The sequence below is a fragment of the Medicago sativa genome, chromosome 7, assembly GCF_051527215.1.
Source record: "Medicago sativa cultivar Bolivia chromosome 7, Bolivia_mono, whole genome shotgun sequence".
In the NCBI taxonomy this organism is placed as follows: Eukaryota; Viridiplantae; Streptophyta; class Magnoliopsida; order Fabales; family Fabaceae; genus Medicago; species Medicago sativa.
In genome coordinates this window covers 77173834-77198800 of record NC_140755.1, presented here as the reverse complement: position 1 = coordinate 77198800, position 24967 = coordinate 77173834, and the positions used below count along the sequence as shown (strand labels likewise).

The 24967-nt window shown below is 32.2% G+C and overlaps 1 protein-coding gene, 4 long non-coding RNA genes and 2 pseudogenes across 8 annotated transcripts; 4 read left to right on the top strand and 3 right to left on the bottom strand.

Annotated features, from left to right (window-relative positions):
• Positions 1 to 2677: 2677 nt before the first annotated feature.
• LOC146908722 (uncharacterized) lies at positions 2678 to 3948 on the bottom strand (annotated as a pseudogene).
• Positions 3949 to 4141: 193 nt separating this feature from the next.
• LOC146908721 (F-box/kelch-repeat protein At3g23880-like) lies at positions 4142 to 5086 on the top strand. Its single transcript, XM_085729290.1, has one exon. The coding sequence runs from the start codon at positions 4142 to 4144 to the stop codon at positions 5084 to 5086; it is 945 nt and encodes a 314-aa protein (XP_085585416.1).
• Positions 5087 to 8566: 3480 nt separating this feature from the next.
• On the top strand, positions 8567 to 9820 carry LOC146908720 (F-box/kelch-repeat protein At3g23880-like; annotated as a pseudogene).
• Positions 9821 to 12111: 2291 nt separating this feature from the next.
• On the bottom strand, positions 12112 to 14489 carry LOC146908719 (uncharacterized). Of its 3 annotated transcripts, none has more exons than XR_015020380.1 (4): positions 14424 to 14489; positions 13949 to 13973; positions 12827 to 12983; positions 12112 to 12534 (listed from the first exon to the last, which is right to left on the bottom strand). It is a non-coding gene; the product is annotated as an uncharacterized LOC146908719 (long non-coding RNA). The 3 variants fall into 3 exon arrangements; XR_015020381.1 differs by having other exon boundaries at positions 12827 to 12971; positions 14424 to 14482; XR_015020379.1 differs by lacking the exon at positions 14424 to 14489 and having other exon boundaries at positions 12827 to 14266.
• Positions 14490 to 14588: 99 nt separating this feature from the next.
• LOC146908718 (uncharacterized) lies at positions 14589 to 15395 on the bottom strand. Its single transcript, XR_015020378.1, has 3 exons — positions 15003 to 15395; positions 14746 to 14828; positions 14589 to 14614 (listed from the first exon to the last, which is right to left on the bottom strand). It is a non-coding gene; the product is annotated as an uncharacterized LOC146908718 (long non-coding RNA).
• A 4655-nt stretch (positions 15396 to 20050) lies between these two features.
• Positions 20051 to 20805, top strand: LOC146908717 (uncharacterized). Its single transcript, XR_015020377.1, has 3 exons — positions 20051 to 20230; positions 20367 to 20475; positions 20668 to 20805. It is a non-coding gene; the product is annotated as an uncharacterized LOC146908717 (long non-coding RNA).
• Positions 20806 to 21154: 349 nt separating this feature from the next.
• On the top strand, positions 21155 to 23434 carry LOC146908716 (uncharacterized). Of its 2 annotated transcripts, none has more exons than XR_015020375.1 (3): positions 21155 to 21456; positions 21570 to 21633; positions 23101 to 23434. It is a non-coding gene; the product is annotated as an uncharacterized LOC146908716 (long non-coding RNA). The 2 variants fall into 2 exon arrangements; XR_015020376.1 differs by lacking the exon at positions 23101 to 23434 and adding an exon at positions 22278 to 22478 and having other exon boundaries at positions 21184 to 21456.
• The last annotated feature ends 1533 nt before the right edge of the window (positions 23435 to 24967 follow it).

Here is a 24967-nt window from a genome sequence, read left to right as displayed (position 1 = left end):
GGTAGATCATATGAAGTGAGAGTGATTTTGGAAGTTGGATCCTTATTCCTTTGTTGAGACATCACAAGTGTAATGGTTCCTTCCTTTTCAATCCATCCTTGCAAGGCTTCCATGATGATGTGTAGCTAAACACTCTTTGTTGGGATGAGAGGTACTTGATTCTTGCTAACATGTAATCTTTTGATCTTGCAAAATATGATTCTAGCAATTTATATTCAATATTGTTGTTATTCTTGTGTTAATGCTTTCAATGAGATTCAAGATGATTTGGACACAAACTCTTGAATCTAGAGCTAGAGTAGCAATATATCTTAGGTTATATCATTCTTGACAAGTTTGTTAATCTTGTGATAATCACCATAATCAAGAGTTAAATGCTTTCGGATACTTAATCAGGCTGGACACGGTCGATTAGGTTATTCGATCGACTTTGTTATCGTTTAAGGGATTTGGACACGAATGTTTAAACGATACCTTAGAATTAATTATATCGCTTTGGACACGAAGGATAGTTTAGAATTGATTGTGATAATGTTGTTTATAAAGCTAGAATTCGTATGGATCATTAGTTTACGTGTGACGCTTGGTTAAGGAACGCTACTCCTAACAAGTTTCAATCCTTATTAATCTCATCTTTTACTTTTTGCATTTAGTTAACATAGTTGTAAATTCAAACAAACAATCACCCTTTTTACTTAGAATGATATTTGATGTTGAAATATCCGTGATGTCGCACTAATCCCTGTGGAGACGATACAAATACTTATCTTGTTTTTGATGCAAAACTACTTCATCAATATTAATTTCTTGTTTCATTTTTCTGTTTTCCAAAAGCTTTGATAACATGTTAATTGACATTTAAGGCTCAAGTAGAAGCTTTGATAACATGTTCGTTGGCATTTAAGGCTCAATTAGAAGCTTTGATCTTGAACTGAAATTAACTTATATCCGCCATGTTAGCAATGGAAGAGATACTATGTGAATTTGTATTGAAATTATTTACAAGAACAATTTCTGATATTTGAAATAAATGAATCTGAATAAATGAATCTGATTAATGATATCTGAACAATTTAGTTTGGTAGGTCTTCGAGAGTGTTATGTGAAGCTCAATATTTTCAAAATGTCATGGGTGTTCCAATTTTCTTCCTTGTAGGTGGCTGTAATATTTCGCAGGTTTCTAACGCTTACTCATGAAGCGCGGAAAACAATTTGCATCTGGAAAAATAACCAACTTGATGGCTATCGACGCTGAGTCACTACAGGTATGGTTCTGATTTTGCTAGCTGGTTGTGAACCTTGGGGAGTTGTCTTGTTGCATTGTTTTTAAAAGCAATTTGGGACTGATTTTGGGTGTATTAGCAAATTTGGGACTGATTTTGATAAATAGGTTATGATTCTAATGTAATTTTTGTGCAGGATGATGATGGTGATAATGCTTTCCATATAGCAGCTGAAACAACAAAAATGATACGTGAGAATCTGGACTGGCTTATTGTGATACTATTGAATCCTGATGCTGACATTGAAGTCAAAAACCACATGTAAGTCACAAGCTCACAGCTCAAGACACTGCATTTTCATTGTGAAGAAGAAACTGCCCACACTCCAAAGATCCTCCCTTGTGAACAAGTCTAGGTAGAAGCCTCAAGAGCGTAGAGGGTCTTGACGGATGTAAGTCTCTTTGATTTATATTGAATAATGAAATGTCATATGATTGTCACTTCGCTGAATATTATTTGCTGATTTACATGCCTTCAAAACAAGCGAATATGGCCCTGTTTTTTTCTTTTTTCTTTTGAGGGATTGTGTTTAGCCTCTCTTGATGTTGACTTACTTGTATGAGACCTAATTTGTTGTCAATACTATTTTGCATTTCTTTTTGTGTTCAATTAAAGTATCTTATTAATTGATAGGTTGTGATTTAAATGTTATTTTTTTTAAATGGTTAAAAGGTCCTAATTGCTAGGATCCATTAAAGAAAATTTTGTTAATTTTCTGCTGTTGATTTGCTATGGAATTGCTGCGACAAGTCTTAGTTATGTTACTGTAGATTTGTTGCGAAATTGCTGCGTTAAGTCATGGTTATTTTGCTGCGGAAAATTAATTTTGAATGCTTTTCTGCTGCGGATTAACTAAATATTTGCTAGGATTTATGTTTTACTAGCTACGGATTTACTAAGGAATAATTCCCTATCAAATTTGTCTCTCAATCCATGCTACGGCCGAATCTATAGGTATTCCCTAGCATATCTCTAGCTAAACTCGTTTGCTAGGAATTAGATGCGATTTAGCTCCAGAAATGGACGTAGCAAATCACATATTTTCTTGTAGTGAAGAGGCTATGATATATATGATAGCATGAATTAAAGGCTGGTTCTAGGGTAAACTATATCTATAAGAAGTTTGTTGTAAACCACATATTGGTGATATATATGATTGTTCATCTGATTCACAAGGTGAAGCTTCATTCATGTTGGTGACTCGGGCTTTACAAGCCTAATTCTTTTTTCAATTTTAGTTCATGAATGTGTCAGGAAGCTAAGGAAAACTTCTGTGATATGCTTTTTCATATTTGTACGACTACAAAATCATATGAAAAATAACAAATTATTTATATGCTCAAGAGGATCCAAATTGATCCAAATTTGGGGATAAAATCTAACAGTCTCTACAACTACATCACCATGCAACAACTCAAGAGGATCCAAATTCTTCTGATTGGTGAACTGAGAGGTAAATGTGCCAGCAAGCTAAGGAAAACTTTTGTGATGTGCTTGAGTGATACTATTGTAATGAGAAAATTATAATCAACTTCATTTCCATTAATACCCTTGTTGTTATCTTGCAATTTTTTTCTAAGTTTCTCTTCTGCTTCTTGTAACTGTAAGAACTTGAATTTTGGATGTGATGACTTTAATCTATTGAACTCTGCATTAGTTTGTTGATTCAAAAAGAGGGTTGAGTCCACATTGATTACAGGGACTACAATTATAAGAACTACAATTAAGAGTGAACAAAATGTGGAGATGCTATAGGTGTCAAATAAGGTGTTTCCAAATCTGAAAAGTCACCAAGCTTCTACCTCTTGAATCACTTCCACACTTGCCATCTTCAGATTCTAAATCCTCCTTTGATTCTTCAACTATTGTGAAGAATAACTTCATATGACCAAAAATGTCGTCGTGATGATGTTGCATTGCATCATGTATTCTACTTCAATTCCATCTTCACCATAGGGTTTGCAAAAAAAATACTCTTTGCTAATTTGTACTTGAGGGTATGAACAAAATTATTATTATTTATTCTGGAGACGAACAAAACTTAGGTGGAGTAAAAACTTGTTTGTGTCAAAAAAGTTGACAATATCAAGGGATCTCTTTGATAGTTAACATAAATAATTTAGGGATCGATTTGACAGTGAGTGGCATAATTCAGGGACTAGTTTGAATTTTAATGAATAATTCAATGATCAATTTGACATTGTAGCAATTTATAATGACTTTCATTTCAAAACAAATAAATAATCTTTTTTATCAAAGTCATACACATGGAAGCTGAATTAGACGTGACACATCAACAACGTTAACGACCAGACTTGACGGAGGACTAAATTGATTGAACATTATAAATTCAAGGATATTTCGATTAATTTGACTATGAAATTGCCTACAAATTGAAAGACTAAAAATCCTATTCACTCTATGGAAAAATGCTCTAATCATGTTCCTGTATATATTTTTATCAAAAAAAAATGTTCTTGTATACATAGAGGGGCGCAAGCAAATATGCTCCAACCAGTAGGCTTCACACAATCAAAACGGTATATTACATTATTTTAGGTTTAAATTACAACGCCACCACTCATTGCTTTCACATAGATATCCAATCAACCAAGAAGTCTAGGCCTCTGTCGATGACGGAAGTGGTTCTCCCCGACGATATCATCACCGAGATACTTTCGTTTCTTCCCGTTAAATCCCTTCTTCAATTCAGATGTGTCTGTAAGTCGTGGAAAACCCTAACTTCCAATCTCTCCTTTGTGAAATTACACCTGAATAGGTCAGTATCGCGAAATCCGCAGTTCACTATAGTCACGCTTCACTTCAAAAAACTGTTTAAAGGTGTCCGTCAAATTGTAATGCAAGTGGGACACAGTGTCATTCCTTACTCGTTGAACAGTTTAATTCAGAACCCGTCATTCACCCTTTCTGTCGATCCTTACTGTTGTTTTTTCTATAAGAACTATCATATAGTTGGTTCCTGCAATGGATTGATCTGTTTGTCATCTCACCAAGGAAGTGATTATTGGTTCTATTTATGGAACCCAGCCACCAGGAAGACAAATGAAACATTTGAGTGTTTTCTTGATTGTGGTAGCTATCAAATCAACACTCTCACCTTCAATTTTGGTTTTGACAATGCAACTAACACTTATAAGGTGTTAGCATCCCGTTACAATCCAAACGATCAATTGAGAAGCAATGTGAGAATTCTAACTGTGGGTAAGAATGATAATGTTTGGAGAGATATTGAAAGTTTCCCTGTTGTTCCTCTTCATTTAGACAGTCCTAAATGTGTTGTGAATGTTGGTGTGTATTTGAGAGGCACTCTTAATTGGTTGGCTATTCACAATCACTTGTACTATACTATCAGGGATATTACAATTGAGCAGTTTGTTATTGTTTCACTTGATTTGGGGACTGAAACATACCGTCAGTACCTATTGCCTCGTGATTTTGATGAAGTGCCACCTAAACCTCCAACAATTTCTGTTTTGGGGGGATGCCTTTGTTTTTCTTATTCTAAGGAGACCTATTTTGTTATATGGCGGATGATGAAATATGGGGCTGAAGATTCTTGGGCCCGATTCCTTAAAATTAGTTACCGGGATCTTCAAATACATTATGACTTGTTTGACTACACAAGAACTTTTCAATTGGTGCCGTTGCTTCTTTATGAGGATGGTGATACAATAATACTTAAAAGCAATCACGAAACAGAAGCAATTATCTATAATTGGAGGGATAAAACAGTAGGGCGAACAACAATTACTACAAGTAATACAAACGATTCTACATGCTAGTACTCGACCATGGACTACGTTGAAAGCTTAGTTTCAGTTTTTGAAAGTAAGTTCCTCTTTCATTTGTTTCTTGTTTTAATTTTCATTTTTGGTATGTGTTGTGTTCATTATAATCAAATGCATGAATATTCTTTTCTATGATTGCTAGGTTGATTGCATATTTTAATGACTAGCTATCAGTTATTGTTAAGGACTTTAATAATATTTCCAACGTTAAACCCTTGGCTGATTGTGGCTCAAACTATAATCTATCCTAAGGGTATGTTTGTTTCATGGCATCAAAATGCATTCCCGGGTTTAACTTTCCTAGGATATTAAAGTATATTCATGGTTACCTCTGTTGGGAAATTGTACTTTGTATTAAGCTATTCATGGTTGTAAGTTAGGAATTTCATAATATATCCAATGCTTGATCTTGGTTAAACTTAATATTACTTTATCATTACTCCAATGTTAATTTATTACCGTAAGTTCCACAACTATTCGATGGCAATCATATCTTATCATGGTAATTTTAAACGAAAGATAAGGAAAGAGTTATGCAATAGATGGAGCTGAGTTATTTGATGTATGCAACTGCAAACATATATGTCAACGTTGATTATATCCATGAGGTTTCACCGTTTTATTTTTCATAACTAAAGTTGCTTGTAGTGGTGTATTTGTATCAAGCTTGTATTAATTTAAGAGCTAAATCCAAAAATGCTTCTTAATGATAAGATGTTTGTTACACTTGAGTGAGAGTGAAAAGCTATGTCTATTTTTGTTGGTTCTACAGAACATCATGCAGCCATGTTTTTACTCTTCTCCATCCAAAACTGCATTTACCTTCAAAAGAAATCGGTTTCTGTCTTTTTGAGAGTTTTTTAGATTATTTTTACGCGGATGAATAACTGTGTTAATACATTATAACAACCGAGCATAACACGATGATACTATTTCTGGTTTCTATTTAAGATTGCATTTGCTTTAGAATTTGAAATTGAGAACCATGAAATAAATTGTCTTGTTTTTATTTTGACAGGTGCACAATAAAAAGTCAAAGAAACACTAAATCCTAATATGCTATTCTTGGAAGCTAATTATTTTGGTTTAACTTGGAAGTAACACTCATCTCTTTTGGTAATATGCTATCTATGTTTGGAAATGATGAAACTTGTCAAGGGATATAGTTTTGAATTTTAAAGAGACTTAGATGTGCGTTGTTTTCAATTTTCCAACTTGTAGGAAATGATGATTTTGTATAAAGCGAGCTTGAAAAGAAAGCTTTATTCATGTTGTTATGCACTACTTCTATGGAAACCCTTTGATTTATCATAGTTGTTGTTACTGTTGGATATTGTTTTTTACAGGGTTTGCGTTTAAATAGTAAAAATTCCGTAGTTGGCAATCCCTTGAGTGTATGTCTGTGTTGGATGATGTTGGTACTAAGCCTTTGTCCATTGATAAATAAAAACAAGTTACAGTGAAAAAAGGAGCAAAACTTTCAGGACTGGAAACATAAAGTTTTATATTTAAGAAGACTAAACACATAAACATATATAAACTTGGAAAATTTTCAGGATTGTGTAATTTGGAAATGTTTCATACAATTGTATCACAATCTATACAATAGCTATTTGTTTTCATACACATTTCCATGCTATCACAAAATGCAACAAATCAAGCATTTCATTTAACTTCAAGATACGCAGTGACATCTAAGGCCACATGTCAGTTTGACACAGCTAACTCCATGAGTGATATGCATTCAGCCAAAAAGGACAGTGATATACAATCTTTTAAACCAAAGAGATCCATTGCATCGGCATCTCTCGATTGGAATACACGTGGAATTATTGTTGCATTCTTGTCAATAATGAGCATGATATGTCATGTGAAATTGACTTTGAAATGCCAAATTACTTTTAAGATGTCCAATGCATCTTTGCAATTCGGGAGTATTCCATAACATAATAGAAGAGAGCTACGTTCTAATTTGAAAACATTCCTTAAAGTAAGAAATTGAATCTCATCTTCATGAGTAATTTTCTCAACACACTTATGTGGTGGACGAATCTAAAAGACTCAACCCAATTATCTTATGGATCGTCCAACTAGAAAGCCCATTAGAAACGCGACAAACAAACTTAGTAATGGGAGCAAGTGTTCATCCGAGGTGACCACCTCATCATATAAAATGCTACAACACATAGGGTTGTACCTCCTTCACCACCTCAGGAGACATCACGTCAAGAAACAACACATAACACATGATAACACCTCATGCATCATCTCAGGAACCACCTTGTTCCTACATCAAGGAAGCACCAACGTGCTCCACCGTCTTAGGCACCAAAAAACTGTCAGATTATTACTGGGATATTCTTATTTACACTGATCTCATTTGAATCAGATACGTGCCTCGTCTATCTCAGAATTAGAACAACTGAAATACATTTGTAACAAACTAAACCAAATAGAGGACAAGTATCACCACAACCAAGGAGCACAACGTCTAACATTTCACTGTAAGCTTGAGCCTCGCCACCAGGTATGATTACCTCACTTTGCTACCTGCTAGCACCCTTACTCCGCCTTAACTATTTTCTAATATTTTTTTTATAGAATCTAACTACGAAAGTCATACTGTGAGTGACTAATTATCTAGGAATTTTTCTAATATCTATAGACGTGATCAATGTCAGGACCCTATAATGATATAAACTCTTCAGTTCCATAAGTGATTGAAATAAGGAAAAGAGAGATTTGAGTCAATAAAAATTAATATATTTTGTTTCAATTTTGAATCAATACATTACTCCCACCATCTAAAAATAAGTGATCTAGTTTAACATGTGTATTATTCACATGACATATTTTGACCGTATTTGCCTACTATTATATAAAAGACAAACGGTAAGTCCACGTGAGCTTAGCTCAGTCGATAGGGACAATGCATAGTATATGCAAGGTCCGGGGTTCAAACCCCGGCCACCACCAAAAAAGCGGTAACATTTTTTTTTTTACAAAAACAAATGATAGCATATAAAATATTGAATTCTTCTCGATGAATATATTCACAATATCAAATTTTATAATTTTGCTTCCTTCAAAAAAAATTATAATTTTGCTAATATTTGCCTCAAAAATTAATTTTGCTAATAAATAATTAAAAATATTCCTTCAAAAAAAATAATTAAAAATATGTTTTCCCCTTGATAAAAAAATAATTAAAAATATAAAAGGTTAAATATATGCATTATTGACATTCTAACAAGTTTTTTTTGTCAAAAACAAAAATCTTTTTTTAGACGGAGGGAGTAAAATTATTGAAGGAAATGCCTTTTATAAATAAATAAGAGAATCTTTCAAAAAAAATAAATAATAAATAAGAGAAATACTTTATATAACCAGTGAGAATGAGAACTACATACATACTAAGGTCTAGGGTTACACTGTGTTAACATGGATATCTACACAGCCACTGGTATGACTCTGATGACGGCGGTGGTGGTCCTCCCATATGATCTCATCGCAGAGGTAATTTCGTATCTCCCTGTCAAAATTCTACTTCGATTCAGGTGTGTGAATAAATTTTGGAAAGCCCTAATTTCCGATCCTGTCTTTGTCAAATTACACCTCAGTAGATCAGCATCACGAAATCCGCAATTCACATTAGTCACGCATCACTTCATTGCCGAAGTTACTTGCTCAATTCCTTTGGGTAACGGTGTCGTTCCCTACTCCATGCGCCGTTTAATTGAGAACCCTTCATTCACACATTCCGTCATTGATGGTGACTGTTAGTTTCCGTGCAGCAGCCTTTCGAACAACTATCATACTATAGTGGGTTCTTGCAACGGATTGATCTGTTTGCTAGCAGGTATCTGTGGAAAATGTGGTCATGAAGAGTACGGACTCCGTTTATGGAACCCAGCCACCAGAACAACTAAACATTTTGGCTATTTTCGCGATGATGCTGGCAGCTCTAAAAGCAAGACTTTCTCGTCTCGTGACCTTTTCAAGTTCAACTTTGGTTGTGACAAATCAACCGACACTTATAAGGTGGTGGCGTCCCGTTACAATCCAAAACATCAATTGAAAAGCAATGTCAAAATTTTAAGTTTGAGTGATAATGTTTGGAGAGATATTGAAAGTTTCCCTGTTGTTCCTCTTGAATTTGACTATCCTGAAAAACATGATCGTAATGTGAATTGTGGTGTGTATTTGAGCAGCACTCTTAATTGGTTGGCTATTCACAATCACTTGCACTATTCTTCTAAGGATATTAAGATTGAGCAGTTTGTTATTGTTTCGCTTGATTTGGGAACTGAGACATACAATAATTACCTATTGCCTCGTGATTTTGATGAGGTGCCATCTGAAGCTCCAACAATTTCTGTTTTGGGAGGATGCCTTTGTTTTTCTTATTCTAAGGACACCTATTTTGTTATATGGCAGATGATGAAATTTGGGGCTAAAGATTCTTGGACTCAATTCCTTAAAATTAGTTATCAGGATCTTCAAATAGATTATGACTCTTTTGGCTACACGCCAGCTTTTCAATTGGTGCCATTGCTTCTTTATGAGGCTGGTCATACACTAATAATTAAGAGCGGTTATAATGATGGAAACAATGTAATTCTCTATAATTGCAGAGATAATAAAGTAGGGCGAACAGAAATTACTACAAGTTATATATGTTGGTACTCGACCGTGGACTACGCTGAAAGCTTAGTTTCCGTTTTATGAAAGTAAGTTCCTCCTCTGTGGTTTACTTGTTTGAATTTTCATTCCTTTGTATATGTTGTTTTCATTATAATGATTGAGTGAATATTTGTTTTTATGATTGCATAGATTGATTTTATTTTTGAATGACTGTCCCCAAATTTAAATGAATTTGTTTGTGTTTTTATATTATTATCAACTGTAAGATTTTTCTGCTGAAAGGAAATTCGATCATTCTTGAATGCTTATTATTTCCCATCCAAATGTTTTAATGCAAACTAATGTATGAACTAATGATTGAATGAAAGGTTGAATTGTGGGAAACATGTTAATGAGCAAGTTGCACACATTAATAGAATTGTATTTTTGATAAACATAATTTCAATGTATTTTTGACAAATATAATTTCAATGTTAGCAGTAATGTTTGATTGGGATACTAATCTGTCAGGGTATGTAATATATGTATCTAAATTTGCGTTATATTTCTGGTTTAGAAGAATATGTTCTTTTGACAAACATCATTCTTAGCAATTTGTAATTTAGAATTAAGCTACATATAGTGCCACATATGAGGGTCGGTTATGCATCCTCAGGATTTAGGCTTGGAGTATAAATGAATGAACCAATTCATGATTGAGGGAAAACTCACATAGAGCTGATAATGCAGTCATGCTATGTATTCTAAAAACTATTGACAATGCAACAAGAAATAGAAACTTGGTGCATTGTATTCTTATTTATTTATTACCGATAAATCTTGGTCTCTCTTTTTTTTCGACAAAGAAGAAATATAGTGCATTTCATTTATAATAGTAGACTCAATATGTTGGAATTTTGATAAAAATGTGAAGACTGGCATAACAAGGAGCCACCTTAGCTAAGTTATGAGCAACTACATTGGTTTATCTTTGAATTAACCTAACACCAGAGATTATTAAATCAGGAACAAGTAAACGTCGACAATCATTTATAACTGCACCAAAATCCTAGACGCAATTAAAGATTCCATACACACCATTGCTACTAGCTTGGAATCCACCTCAAAGTCAACATCCCCTAGATGCAAGTCATGAGCCAACGTAAGGCAGCCAATAAACCTAGCGCCTACCCCAACTCAACAGCAACTAGTGGAGTCTTGGAGACGTCCATTCTGTTTTTGCTAACACAAAACGGTCGTCCCGAATGCAAATACCAATAGCTACTTAGTTCAAAGCACGTGAAAATGAAACATCTACGTTGCACTTATACTACCGTCCAACACTTGGTCTACTCCATTGTTCTGCAATCCTTGAACTCATCAAACATGTGCCCGTATTTCGAATGACTTGTGCAAATCCTCTGAATGTCCCAATACTAGTGATTACACCCGTGCAACGCACGGAGAGAAAATTAATTAAAAGTATATATGTTGTTTGTTATAGCCAATATCAAATTCAGTATATATTTAAAATCATATAAGTATTATTCCTCTAAAAATAATTATATAGATATTAACGGAAATACAATATAAAATGCTATCATTGATGCAACAAATAATTTTTTTATACCATATACTATATCATGTCGCTCCCCGTGTTTTTGAATGCATTACAAAGGCTACTTGACCCAAAAAAAAAAAGTCTAATTAAATATTACCTTATAAAGAGTTATTAATTAATAGCATATACTATATCATGTCATCCCCTCATATTTTTGTCATGTGTCTCTAATTACATGTTTTTTAACCAAAAAGATTAAAAAAAACATCAATATTGGATTGGATGATTTTTCTTCCCATGTTTTTAAAAAAGTTTCTAGGTGAGGAAGAAGACAAAATAGGGAAAAGAAAGTGAAGGAAGAGAGAAAGGGGTTGGGTTTGAGATTTTGAGAGAAAAATTTGGATATGATAGAGAGAACTAACTACTAAGAGAGAATGCACTTTAACATTTTGAGAGGTTTGCCTATTTGAGGAAGTGGGTAAAAAAAATATTTATACCAGATAACAAATTCTATAGCCCTCCGTGTATTTTAGGGTGAGGAATGAAATATTATTCTAAGGAATCAACAAATAATCGGTTGACAGATAATATTTTAAGGAATGTGATATTTTCCTATTGAATTAATGAAAATACATTATAAAAGGCTAACATTAATGCAACAAAGAAATTTTGTAACTCATATTTAATTTTTTATACTATAATATCCCCATATTTTTGAATGCATTACAAAGAGATAAACATGTTTAATTAATTAATACCATTATAAAGAGATATTATTCATATGAATGGGTAAAGAAAAAAATTATATCAGATAACATATCATAGAACTCCCGTATTTTTTTCCTCAAAAGCAAAAGGGATTTTAATTTAAATATTGTAGGTCTCAATAGCACAATCACAATAGAAGAATAGCACTTCTAAACCAATGAAGTAAAAACACATCAAAACAAATGTTGTCCCGTGGTTCCCCCTTCTTTGAACTGATTTGTAGAGCACTAAAAAATATTGTAAGGTTAAGGTTTCAATTAATTCCTCTTCTCTGTAACCGGCCCACCATAAATCAATTGCATGTGTCTTCCGAGCAAATATAGTAGAACTCAGTTAAAATTACTTGAAAGGGAAGGATGAAACTTTATATGAATATTGGACCTTCATAAGGCAAACAAATCATGAATATAGTTGAATTTACACACTTTCCTCTAGCTAAAATTGGGCAGTTGTCCGTGCTGCAACATGAACCCAATAATAAGGCTCTTCACTTCAAAAAAGAAGCAAAAGTAACAACAATTAAGTTTTGTTTTGCCTTCTAAATATAGTTAAGGAATAAGTAAATGGAAATATAAAATAAAGGGATAAAAACTCAACATTATTAGATATTTATCATCAGCTTCCATTGGCATTTTCTCAAGTGTCAATGCAAATTCTTCCTAATGTGTTTGCACACAATGAAACTGAATTGAATTGATGCTAATGGTATATGACTAAACAATTTGGATTTGAATTTTGAAAATGTGAAAGAGGGGGAAGAGTCGATTGGCTAGGTATAATACCTGTAGTATTCATAAGATATCTTATAACAAAAACAGCAGCACACAATGATCAAGGCAACTTTTTCGGCGACACGGTTGCGGTGTCAAGACTTTCATGCAGTGAAGGCTCTATCCATCTCAAACCAATCACATTCAAAATCCAACACTGAGTTGATACCTCAAATTACCACAATAAAAATAATTTAGTTACAAAAGGAGCTAAACGGGTGCTCGAAAGCAAGCAAAAGCATATGTAGACATCAAATTTTACAACATTATATAAAACAACAAAATATTTCTTTATAAGGGATCCAGGTAGCAAGCTTTGATGTAATTTAATGTAAAGAACATTCCTATCTTTCAAGTCTGGCCTTCAACAAAATAGGATGTCAAGAAAAAAATAACAATAATTGTGTGCATGGAATGAACTATCCATGATGGTTGTGTGAAAAAAAGATGTAATTGATAGCAAAGTTATTGTCTCATTTACTAATTGTTATTGCATTAAATTAAATATAATTCTCTTCACAAAGAGATGACTCTGCATCTTCAATGCTACAATTTCCATCTGTTTTATTTTCACCAACAAAGGTGAAAGTACCAAATTATCAGCCACAAATAGATAGATGAGAAAACATTTTGGCGTGAATTGGAATTTGAAAGCTTAATTGAAAAAAAAGAATATTGCAGACGAATGGGACTGGTCATATGTACAACAAAACATATTTGTTTAGGGGACCGACAAAGCATCTTGGGTTTTACTTTGAAAATAAGAACCGAATATTGCAGATGGGATTAAAAACCCTGTTAATTATTTTATTTTATTTTTGTAGAAAGAGGGTTCTTTTTAAAAAAAAATTATGCTATAAGTGGCATAAAAAAAAGCATATTTCAGAAAGTCTATTCCTAAGACATCTAAATTATGAAAAGAAGTATGCATAACTTCCTACCCCCAACTAATCATGTTAAGTTTTTGTCTTAACTTCACATTTGGATGCACTAAAATGTAAGTTCCAAACAAAACTATTAAATCATATTTAAGCAAAAGTGATAGCAAAATGATTTTTTAAAAAGAATCTAAACTAAGTTAGAATAGAGCCCAAAATAAAATAGAAGTATCACTATTGATTAGAGGAAAAATACCTTTGGTTGGATTGGTGTCAACTACCTAAAAAGTAGAAAGCAACATAGCATCAATGGGATTGGTAGCAGAATCTAATCAAACAAATAAAGAACCCATGAAAGCTTAATCATCACTATAATCGTCTTGAATCATCATTACAACAACAGAAAGTTAATAAATTAGAGAATGTCATCAATTCAAATTCAAATTGCTACTGTTATTATGTTTTTTGATTTGTATGGGAACCAACCAATCTATTTCCAATAATGGTTATAGGAAAAAAATTAAGTCAAAATGAAATAACTTATAAGCAAATAATATGCTCTCTGTCTTATAGGTTTAATTAACTCCTGCAAAAAAATATTCATCAAATGCAATTATGTATAAAAGTGAATCTAGTAGGAATCAATGGAAGGAACAACAAATACAAAGACTAACATACACTGATCCTGATATGCTTAAGTTTAGAATCATTAAAAAACTTCAATATTTTACCTTATTTAGTATATCGAGTATAGAATATTAGCTACCAGGTTGGTTCAATTCAGCAAGCAGAAATCTACATCACCTACCAAAAATTAATATTGAAAAAAATGAAATAAAATTATAAACATGTAGAACAGAGGATTAGAGCTTCCTAACTTGCCTTATATGGAGCCTGTTGATGGTGTTGCTAAGTTCCAGAACTACAACAACAACAATGATTATAATTACAAACTTGTATTAGCACTACAATGAATCAAATAAAAAAATTCAAAAACACCGGTAACAAATGAAAACAAAGCAAGATTAGTGGCCAACAGATATACTCTTGAACCTGCAATTATAATCTTGCCAGAGAAATGCATGTCTTGCCATGCTCTTAGAGATCACCCAAATTCAAGACCGAACCAAATGTCCCTGAAACCATAAGTTTGAAATTGGAAAGGATGAATATTAGGAAACAAAAGATGGAAGGATGAAAGGAGTGCTTTGAAGATGGACTATTGAATTGAGTTTGTAAAGAAGAAGAAGAAGAAGAAGAAGAAGAAGAAAAAGAAAGTAGAGAAGAGAGAGGGAGGGTGGAAGCTGTACATTTGAAATTTGAATTTTGAATAGGAGAAGAAACGGGTAGGGTTTTGTGATAAGAAAGGGAGAAATTCTGCAAACAACAGAGTGAGACATGGACTGCTCATAAAAAAAGATGCTTAAAGCTGTAAAGGGGAGAGCGATGGTTAGTGAAGAGAGAAGTGTATTTTGTGAACAGTGATTGATTACTGGATGGGTTGACATGTGTCCTGGTGTGTGTTGGGCCTTCTTGAGAACAGCCCATGAGAAAAAATCGTTGTCATTTGGTGCTGCCACGTGTTTAGTTAAAAACGGCAAAAAACAGGTACAATTGAGAAGTGATGTTTATTAGGTGGAATGCTTGAAGAAGTGACACTTGTCAAAATATATCTAAAATGAGGTCTGTAATAGTCTAATATTAAGATTCACTTCCTACTTCCAATGAGGGACAGTCATATATACTTGGGATATAGGCTTCTACTAACAATATATAAAAACAAAGTACTACCAAAGTTACTTAACTACCCATACCTAATTTTCTTCCAAATTTTTTCCTTTACAACTTTAAGGTTATTTTTGTCAAATCCACTATCAAAACTCACTTTACTAAAACTCACTTTCTCACCTATCTTTATTTAATAATAAAATTTTCTCTCTCATCCCACTTTCTCACATTTCTTTATTTAATAATAAACTTTTCTCTTTCATCTTTCTTTATTTATAATAATAAACTTTTCTCTTTCATCTATATTTATTTAATAATAAACTTTTCTCTCACCTTTATTTTAATAAACTTTTCTCTCTCAATCTCACTCTTCTCTCTTATCTTTTTCTTACCATCTTTCTTCATTTTTCATTTTCTCTCTTCATTTTCAACTCCATTTTCTCTACTAATTTTCAATTCAGTTTTACTAACAAGTTTTTTTTAGAGGAACCTAACAAGTGTTGTTGTTATAACAGAATATGATTTTGTATTTTACGATAACACTATTATAAAATACGTTAATTATGTTTTTTCACGGGACGCATATTAATATTTTTCACACGCAAACATATTAGTAAATAAAATCTATGATTATTTTTATTTATTAGCTTTTTTCATATCGTCAATACTAAAACATGAACAATATTATAATATACTATGATTAATCATACTTCAATTTTTTCTGTTGTTTTTTTTAAATGTATCCCTAAAAAACCCGTTGGAGTGTACAATTGCAACACGATACCCATTTTAATAACTACAACGAGTGATCAGTTTTAATTAGTATTTTTTTAATATCACTAATTTAACACCACGATTGTCTAGGTTTTATTAATATAATAATAAAATATATGTGGGTGTATGGACTATATATTAATAAAAATATATGAGTAATTTTTGTTTTATGGGAATATATTAATATATTCTTATTTCTGAAATTTAATGGGAACTATATATTGATAAAATACAAATGAGTATATGAACTATATATTAACAAAAATATATCTCACTATATTTTTTTACGGGAATATGTTAGTATATATTTATTTATGAAATGTATTTTCATTTATTAGCTTTTTTAATATTGTCAATACTAAAACAAGAACAATATTATAATATATTATTCTTTCAAAAAAAAACAATATTATAATATATTATGATTAATCATACTTCAATTTTTTCCCTTTTTTTTGAAAATGTATCACTAAAAAAATCATTGGAGTGTACAATTCACTATATTTTTTTACGGGAATATGTTAGTATATATTTATTTATGAAATGTATTTTCATTTATTAGCTTTTTTAATATTGTCAATACTAAAACAAGAACAATATTATAATATATTATTCTTTCAAAAAAAAACAATATTATAATATATTATGATTAATCATACTTCAATTTTTTCCCTTTTTTTTGAAAATGTATCACTAAAAAAATCATTGGAGTGTACAATTGTAACACGGGACCCATTTTAGTAACTACAACGAATGATCAATTTTAGTTAGTATTTTTTTAATATCTCTATTTAAACACCGCGACTGCCTAAGTTTTATTAATATATTAAAAAAAATATATGTGGGTGTATGAACTATTTATTAATAAAAATATATATGTGAGTATATATTTGTTTTACGGGAATATATTAGTATGTTCTTATTTCTGAAATCTAATGAGAACTATATATTGATAAATATATATGAGTGTATGGACTATATATTAATAAAAATATATCCACTATATGTTTTTATACGGGAATATGTTAGTATATGTTTATTTGTGAAATGTATTTTCATTTTTTTTTTAATATCGTCAATACTAAAACAAACAAAAAAAATATAATATACTATGATTAATCACACTTCAATTTTTTCCATTGTTTTTTTAAAAAATGTATCAATAAAAAACCCGTTGGAGTGTACAATTGTAACATGGGACCCATTTTAGTAACTATAACGAGTGATCAGTTTTAATTAGTATTTTTTAATCTTTCAAAAAAATTAGTATTTTTTAATAGGGGAATTAGTCACTTTAGTCCCTGAATGGGAGAGGATTCGTCACTTTAGTCCCTGAATGAAGAGAAATTGCAAAACAGTCCCTGCATGGTCAATTTCAGGGACTAAAGTGACTAACGGAGTCTACATTCAGGGACTAAATTGACTAACGAAGTTTGCATTCAGGGACTAAATTGACTAACAAAGTCTACATTCAGGGACTATTTTGCAATTTATCTGCATTCAGGGACTAAAGTGACGAATCCCTTCCGATTCAGGGACTAAAGTGACTAATTCCACTTTTTTAATATCTCTATTTAAATACCGCGACTGCCTAAGTTTTATTAATATTAATAAAGTATATGTGGGTGTATGGACTATATATTAATAAAAATATATATGAGTATATGTTTGTTTTACGGGAATATATTAGTATATTCTTATTTCTGAAATCTAATGAGAACTATATATATTGATAAAATATATATGAGTGTATGGACTATATATTAACAAAAATATATCTCACTGTATTTTTTTACGGGAATATGTTAGCATATGTTTATTTATGAAATATATTTTAAGATAACAATATTATATAATCAATTAATTAAGATTTTTCACGGGATGCTTATTAGTATTTTTCACACCAAAACATATTAGTAAATAAAAACTATGATTATTTTTATTTATTAGATTTTTTAATATCATCAATACTAAAATCTAATATATATAATTGTTCATATTAAAATTTAATTATTTTATAATTTTTTATTACTAACGATCAATATATACATTATTATGCTTTAAATGCTTTACATTTTTTCACTATAGACAAAAAAAATCACTATGCCAAGTGCATCCGAGACGCGACACGCGGCGGAGCCGCGGCCATACAGCGCGGCGAAGCCGCGCTACCCGTGCTGTAGCACGGGTATCTCGACTAGTAGAGTATGAATGAATGAACCAATTCAAGTTTTAGAGAAAAATCACAAAAGCTGATGCATTAATGCTGAAAACTCTTGCAACTCACTAAATAACCAGAGATAGACACTGCTTTTAATTTTAGAATTGGACCTGAGAGATGTAGAGTTTTGTATATGAGCAATACGTGTAGATGTTGCATTTATAATGAGGGTGATATGTCATGTAATGTGAAATTGGATATTGAAAACCCAAATTATTTTAAGATGTCCCGTACATCTTTGAGATTTGGGAGTGTTCCAATTTCAAAACATTCCAATTATTTCAACATATATCTTTGCGATTTGGGAGTGTTCCAATTTCAAAACATTCCAATTATGTCAACATACACTTTCCTTAAAGTTAGAAATTCTAGCAATCTCATCTTCCCATTGTAATTTTCTAAATTAGATATTTTTTTACATCCTACTACCTTCTTGCACGCCCTCTAAATTTCTCATTTTCCTCTAATTAAAATTATATAATATGAACTATTTCTTCAATATTTCGGATAATATCCTCTTTAAAAAAAATATTTCGGATAATATAATCTGAACAACCTAAAAAATTCATAAACACCTACAATTACATTGGTTCTTTCAAACGGCTCGGAAAATATAAAACGGAAAAAGATAGTACCAGGTCAGATTATATAAATTGAACTGTGCAAAATCCCCCATCATGCTAGTTTCAAAGAGCAAATAAAGTTCATATGTTGACACAGATTGAATTATATAATCCGAACTTGTAAAATACTTCGAATTATATTTGTGTCAACACAAAGACCGAAACCTGTTTGTGAAAGTTAACACATTTTTTTTGACAGCGCTAGATTGCTTGCAACATACATCAAAACAGATTATAAGTACAAATATAATAGAAGCATTGATACATATATCCTTTATATCTAATCCTAGCAAACATGCTTACCCTAATTCCCAACCCCTAACCCTACTTTTTTGGCTCCAAATCATTTCAGCCCTTGGATTAATCTATCTATGTTGCTTAATTCAACAAAATGGCTCCATCAAATTTGAATTTCAAATTGGCCGTATTCCCAATGAAGCATTCCACTGTCTTCAAACATTGGAAAAAGAAAGCATTGGTAAGTGGGTAACATACATACAATTTCCCACTAAAAAAAAACCGTGAACTGCACCTTCCCTTCTTCTTCTTCTTCAAAAAAAAATTCTTCATCTTTCTCTACCGTCATTTTTTTTGCTTCTCAATTTCCCAATTCACCTTTCCTTCCCATCTACTCTTTCTGAACCCAAATTCACTCTTCTTCCCCAAAACGCCATCGTTTCCAAACCTTCTCCAGTCAATCTCCAGAAATTTCTTCAGCTGGCAGTAAGTACTCTTATATTCCTCCTTTATTTTATTTATCTCATTGATGCTTGAGTATTTTCCATGTTCCTACTTCAACCTAACTTTCACATACTGTTCAATCTCCTTCTCTTCTCTGAATTTTGTTCCTCTCTATCTTCTTCCTTCATCACCCCCCATCTACTGGATCCACTCCTCCCTTATCATCTACTCATTTCCACGCCCCCTCACTGCAAAACTGCCACACCTCTCTTTCGATTTGTTGCTCACCGCCAGAAAGTTAGTTCCATGTTCCTACTTTTCTTATGCTACTCCCTTTTTCAACTCCATTGGTGTAGAACTCAGCGGTCGATCCATGGTTCCAAATCGCAACGGTCACCGCGAGACAACCTAATACGATACACCGGGTTATACTTCTCCAATGAATGAGGTGATTGCAGAGCCTCTGGATCCTTCTAGGGAAGCATTTCGGTGATGATTCAGTACCATTGAGGTAATTCTTAGATGTGCTTATCATATCATTCTCTGTGAATTTAAGAGCAACTAAATAGTTTATTTTTCTTTCATTTTGACACTGTCAAATTATATGATATCAAATTTGATTGCTATATGTTGTTGTTTAACTGCAGTTAAAGTGAGTACAACAAATGAGTACAACCTAATTTGATTGCTATATGGTGTTGCACTCTAAGTGTTTGATAAAAGGTTCACTAGAACTTGCATTGGGCTTTGTTGATGGCAAGTCCCATTCTTATTTTTTTTCTTTATACATTTCTTAAATTTACACTTCTCTTGAACTTTTAACATGAATTTGTATCTTTCTTATAGATTGTTCAAAAGAAGTTAAATTGGTCAATATTTCTTTTAGTATCTAATTATAATTGTAAGTTTTTGGAAAATTGTTAACATAACATTACTGTCTAAGTGCAGGCACAAGTAGAAGAAAAGCAACTAGGTGGAATGGCTGAAGAAATCTTACGATTCTGTCTTAAAAACTAAACCAGAAATTAAAGAGGGGATTATATTTTATTATAATTTAATTCGTTGTTCAATACTCTCAAAAAGTTCATAATTCAGTTGATATTAAATCGGGCTTGAATTAGGTTTCGATATTAGATAACATTCAAGCAAAAAACATGATCAATCACTATTCTACTATTTTTAGAACATTAGTTATTAATATCTTTAATAGTTTAATATGAATACTAATGTGATTGTAGTAGGAGATATAATGGATGTAGTAGATCTAAATCCTCAACTGAATTAGACACAAGTCCTGTGTTTTGTGGTAGATAAACACTTTCATTTTAGTGTGACAATAGTTTGTAGTTCTAGAATAATGCAGTAGAAACAAAATCATGAAGAAAAATTGTCTGTTGCAATACTGATTTTCTTTGGTCTGCTCTTAGGCTTGCAGGAACTGAAATCAATGATGTCGCGATGTAGATTTGGATGATTTTGATGCGGAAAAATTAGAAGGTTGGGGTATCGAGAAACCGGTACAACATTTTGTAAAAGCTGCAAGGGACATGCTGAGCAGTTGGAATTGGACCAATTTTCGGCTGGAAATTCACCAAGTTCAGGTCACGGATCTACCACAATCACTTGAAAAAAGTCAGATGTTGGGTCGTAAAAATGCAACGTACGTAGATGCTGGTGCAACTGTATTTTATCAACAAAATAAATATGGAATTAAGATTTGCATCAACAATGACAAAGGTGAATTCATCCAGCAAAAACCTTACACAAGCAACAAGTTCATTGACGATTCCATTGTTTTTTTTTTTAGAGATTGATGATTCCATTGTGCTTTTGATTCGTTTCTACTTTAGGTTTTAGATCGCATCTCGCACGATGTTGCAATGTATGGGAGGATCAACTCTGGAAGTTAATGTTGTGAGTTTTTTTTGTTAATTTTTGCAAAAATTGAATTATTACTATCCCATTCTTGGTTTTTATTCATCTTCTTGACCTTCTTTTTGCTAATATTCTTTGAAACCCATCATTCTCACATTTCCCATCTGCACATCTTTTTCCTCTCTCAATTTTGCAAAGATCTTTTCAGATTTTTCCTTTATCCTTTTCTTTATTGCAATTTCTTCATATCATTTTCGTTCCATGTGCCTGCTCATGTACCTCCATAACCCAGACTATCCAATTAATGTTTATTTTTGGCAACTGGATAATCATGAAGAGTAAATTTGTTTCTCATCTTCAAATCTCAATTTAGAGTGAGCTGCTTCCTACTTCTTTATTTCATCAACTTCTGTGTTTTATTAGATTTAGACTTTTAAATTATCTCTACTCCTGTTGCATTCTTCATTGATTGCATTTTTTTTTCATTTTCTATGCGTGAATTCAACTTCCAGTACTGTTATATTAGAAATTTAGAAGGCATAAAATGAAGACCTTGATTATTTTTCTTTATCTGGGTGGCTATTTTTTTTTTTTTACAAATAGTGTTCATTTTTTTTATCTCCTAGAAAGGAATAATGTGGATCTATGCTCACCCTTTTCTTTTCTCTATAATTCTACTGCAGTGCTGCCATTAAATGGTGGTCCATTACATTTCGTCACAATCTTTGACCAAAAATTTGTTTGCCATTGTTGTAGCTTCAACAAAGTCATAAATATTTAGTTTGATAATTGGTAGTAAAGGGTGAGCATAGATGTAATATGTAATATGTGTATTATGTGCTCAAGTTTAAATTTATCAATGTAATTTTGGCACTTTAGCATAAGATATGTTAGTTGTGCTCAAGTACTCATTTCCGGACCATTAGATGACATGTTGAGTACTATATTTTTTTTTCGTTGGTTAATTTTATATGTTAAAATTTGTCAAAATAGAGTAGTTAAACTAAACCATTGTTTGTGGTAGCTGGAGTTTTATGAGGTTATGTAGCAAAGCAAGATTTTAATTCATTTGTAGGCGATTATTAAAGATTTGTCAAGAAGCTGAAATAGAAAAAAACTTGCACTTGCAGAGAAAATAGCTCCCTGGACTAAAGTTCTCTTGATCTCTTAAGATTATTGCACACTTACCAAATCTCTTATTATAAGTTGAATTTATTGTATTAAATTTTTTTAAGATTTATAGGATTGAAAGAGTTGTTGAAGATATAAACAAAGTGCTCCTTCTCATTTTCATAAAAAAAAATATAATACATATTTGAGTTCCTTTTTTCTTACCATTTTTCTACATAGCTTATAAATAAAAACTTAGAATTGGTAACTTATTTCTTTTACTCATAAAAAATATTGGAGTAGATTGACCAACTATAAAATTTGTGTCATTTATAATAGTTATTATCAGGAATTTATGTTTTAATAGCTTAAATTTTGGAAATTGTATCTATTCAGGAATGCCAACATTGCTTTAATTGGAAAATTGGTTCTCACCGAGTTCATGCCAACATTGCTTTGATTGGAAAATTGGTTCTCACCGAGTTCAAATTGACTTATGTTGTGTGTGCTTCTTTCTATAAGGGAAATTTTCCTTCCTACACTCCATGTTTAAACTTTGAGTTGCAATATTGAAATTCTATTATCCTATTTAGTGCAACTTTGCATTCTAAGTCGAAAGTGTAGAAACTGATGATGCACAATGAATATTCATCAGCATTCCATAGATCCCATTGTACTCTCATAGGTCATTTATTAACTATAAAGTTGTGGATAAATTATTTCTTTGTCATAATTTTCCTATACGTATTGATGACCAAGGTGATTGAAGAATACTAGGACTAACATTATGATGTTGTCATTCCATTGGACCAGTTTTTGATAGAAGAACGTTAGAACAAGCTTCTTTGTTTATTCAAAACAAGTATCTAATTTGGAACTTTATAAGAGTAAAATTTCCTGATATTATTTTTAGTATATTAATGTGTGTATTTGTCCAAGAGAATGGGAGGATTATACATAGTTATGTGACTGTTCTCCTCCATTTCAGTTTAATTTAATCTAATATGACATTGTTTTTAAACTAAACATTTTACTATCTTTTTAGCATCGATATAAAACATAAATAAGGGACTCATATATGAGTGACATAGAATAAAACTTAGTTCCTCAAGACAACTTGGATTTCCATATTAGCAATTATATATACTGTTCACATATTAGTTTAGCTGTGTATGTTAAATATAATATTGCATTTAAGTAATATGTTTCAATGTATATGACCCGTGCGTTAGCACGGGTAGACGATCTAGTTAACCAATATCCAAATGTTACAAAACAAATGCCAAACATAATACCCAAATCTGACAAGACATAAACACAACTATTGGGTAGCATGTCCACCCCTAGCACCCCTTTCCTCCTTCAGCGATACAAGAACACTCCTTAAGCCTCTTCCAAGATCTGCTCCAAGTCCTGTCATGCGGGACTTCCCTACTCCACTTGGACACCAGACATTATCTCCACTTGGAAGACTTCAAGGTTATGTATCTGATGCGGCTTAACCGCGGTCCAATGTCTGCCTATTGCATGTTTCCCTTTTTTCAGCAGCAGTCTCGTCAAGGGCCTCATGCTAAGGTGGCCTTGGAGCATCTCTTGCAGGTCTAACCAACAAGTACGGATGTGAAATACCATCTAATGTATTCAAATGCAATCTCGATCATTGTTATCAAAAACCCGACTTAAGTCTCAAAATCCTGGTTTTTGCGACTTTGCGTAGCTTCAACGACTCAAATCCATAGCACAGTCCCAAAAACAGGCAAAATCCTATCAAAATCGCACAAAATCGTGAAATCCATTCAAAATCGCAGGATTTTGATGGATTTTGAAGGATTTTGTTCATTTTTTTGATAAGGGTCAATTTTTGACCTAGTTCGTAAATTGACCCGGTCTGATTCCATGACATGTTCTATAAATACCCGAAAGGCCAAAAATTTTCATTCCTTCACTTCTATCACATTTATGTATATGTATTTTGTGGATTTTGAACTTTAGACATTTATTACCATATGCAATTTATAACATATATTTAACGTTATTTTTGTTTTGGTAGAATCCTCGATTTTGATTGCGATTTTACGAGTCCCGACTTTGCTATGCTACATCGATTCTACAAAAGTCCTTGAGTAAAATCCTTCGATTTTGATTGCGATTTTACGAGTCCCGATTTTGCTACTCCCTCTCGACTTGAAGTAAAGTCCCGATTTTGATAACCTTGATCTCGATACCATACAAAGCAAGCACTCTCAAGTCCTTAACATACAAC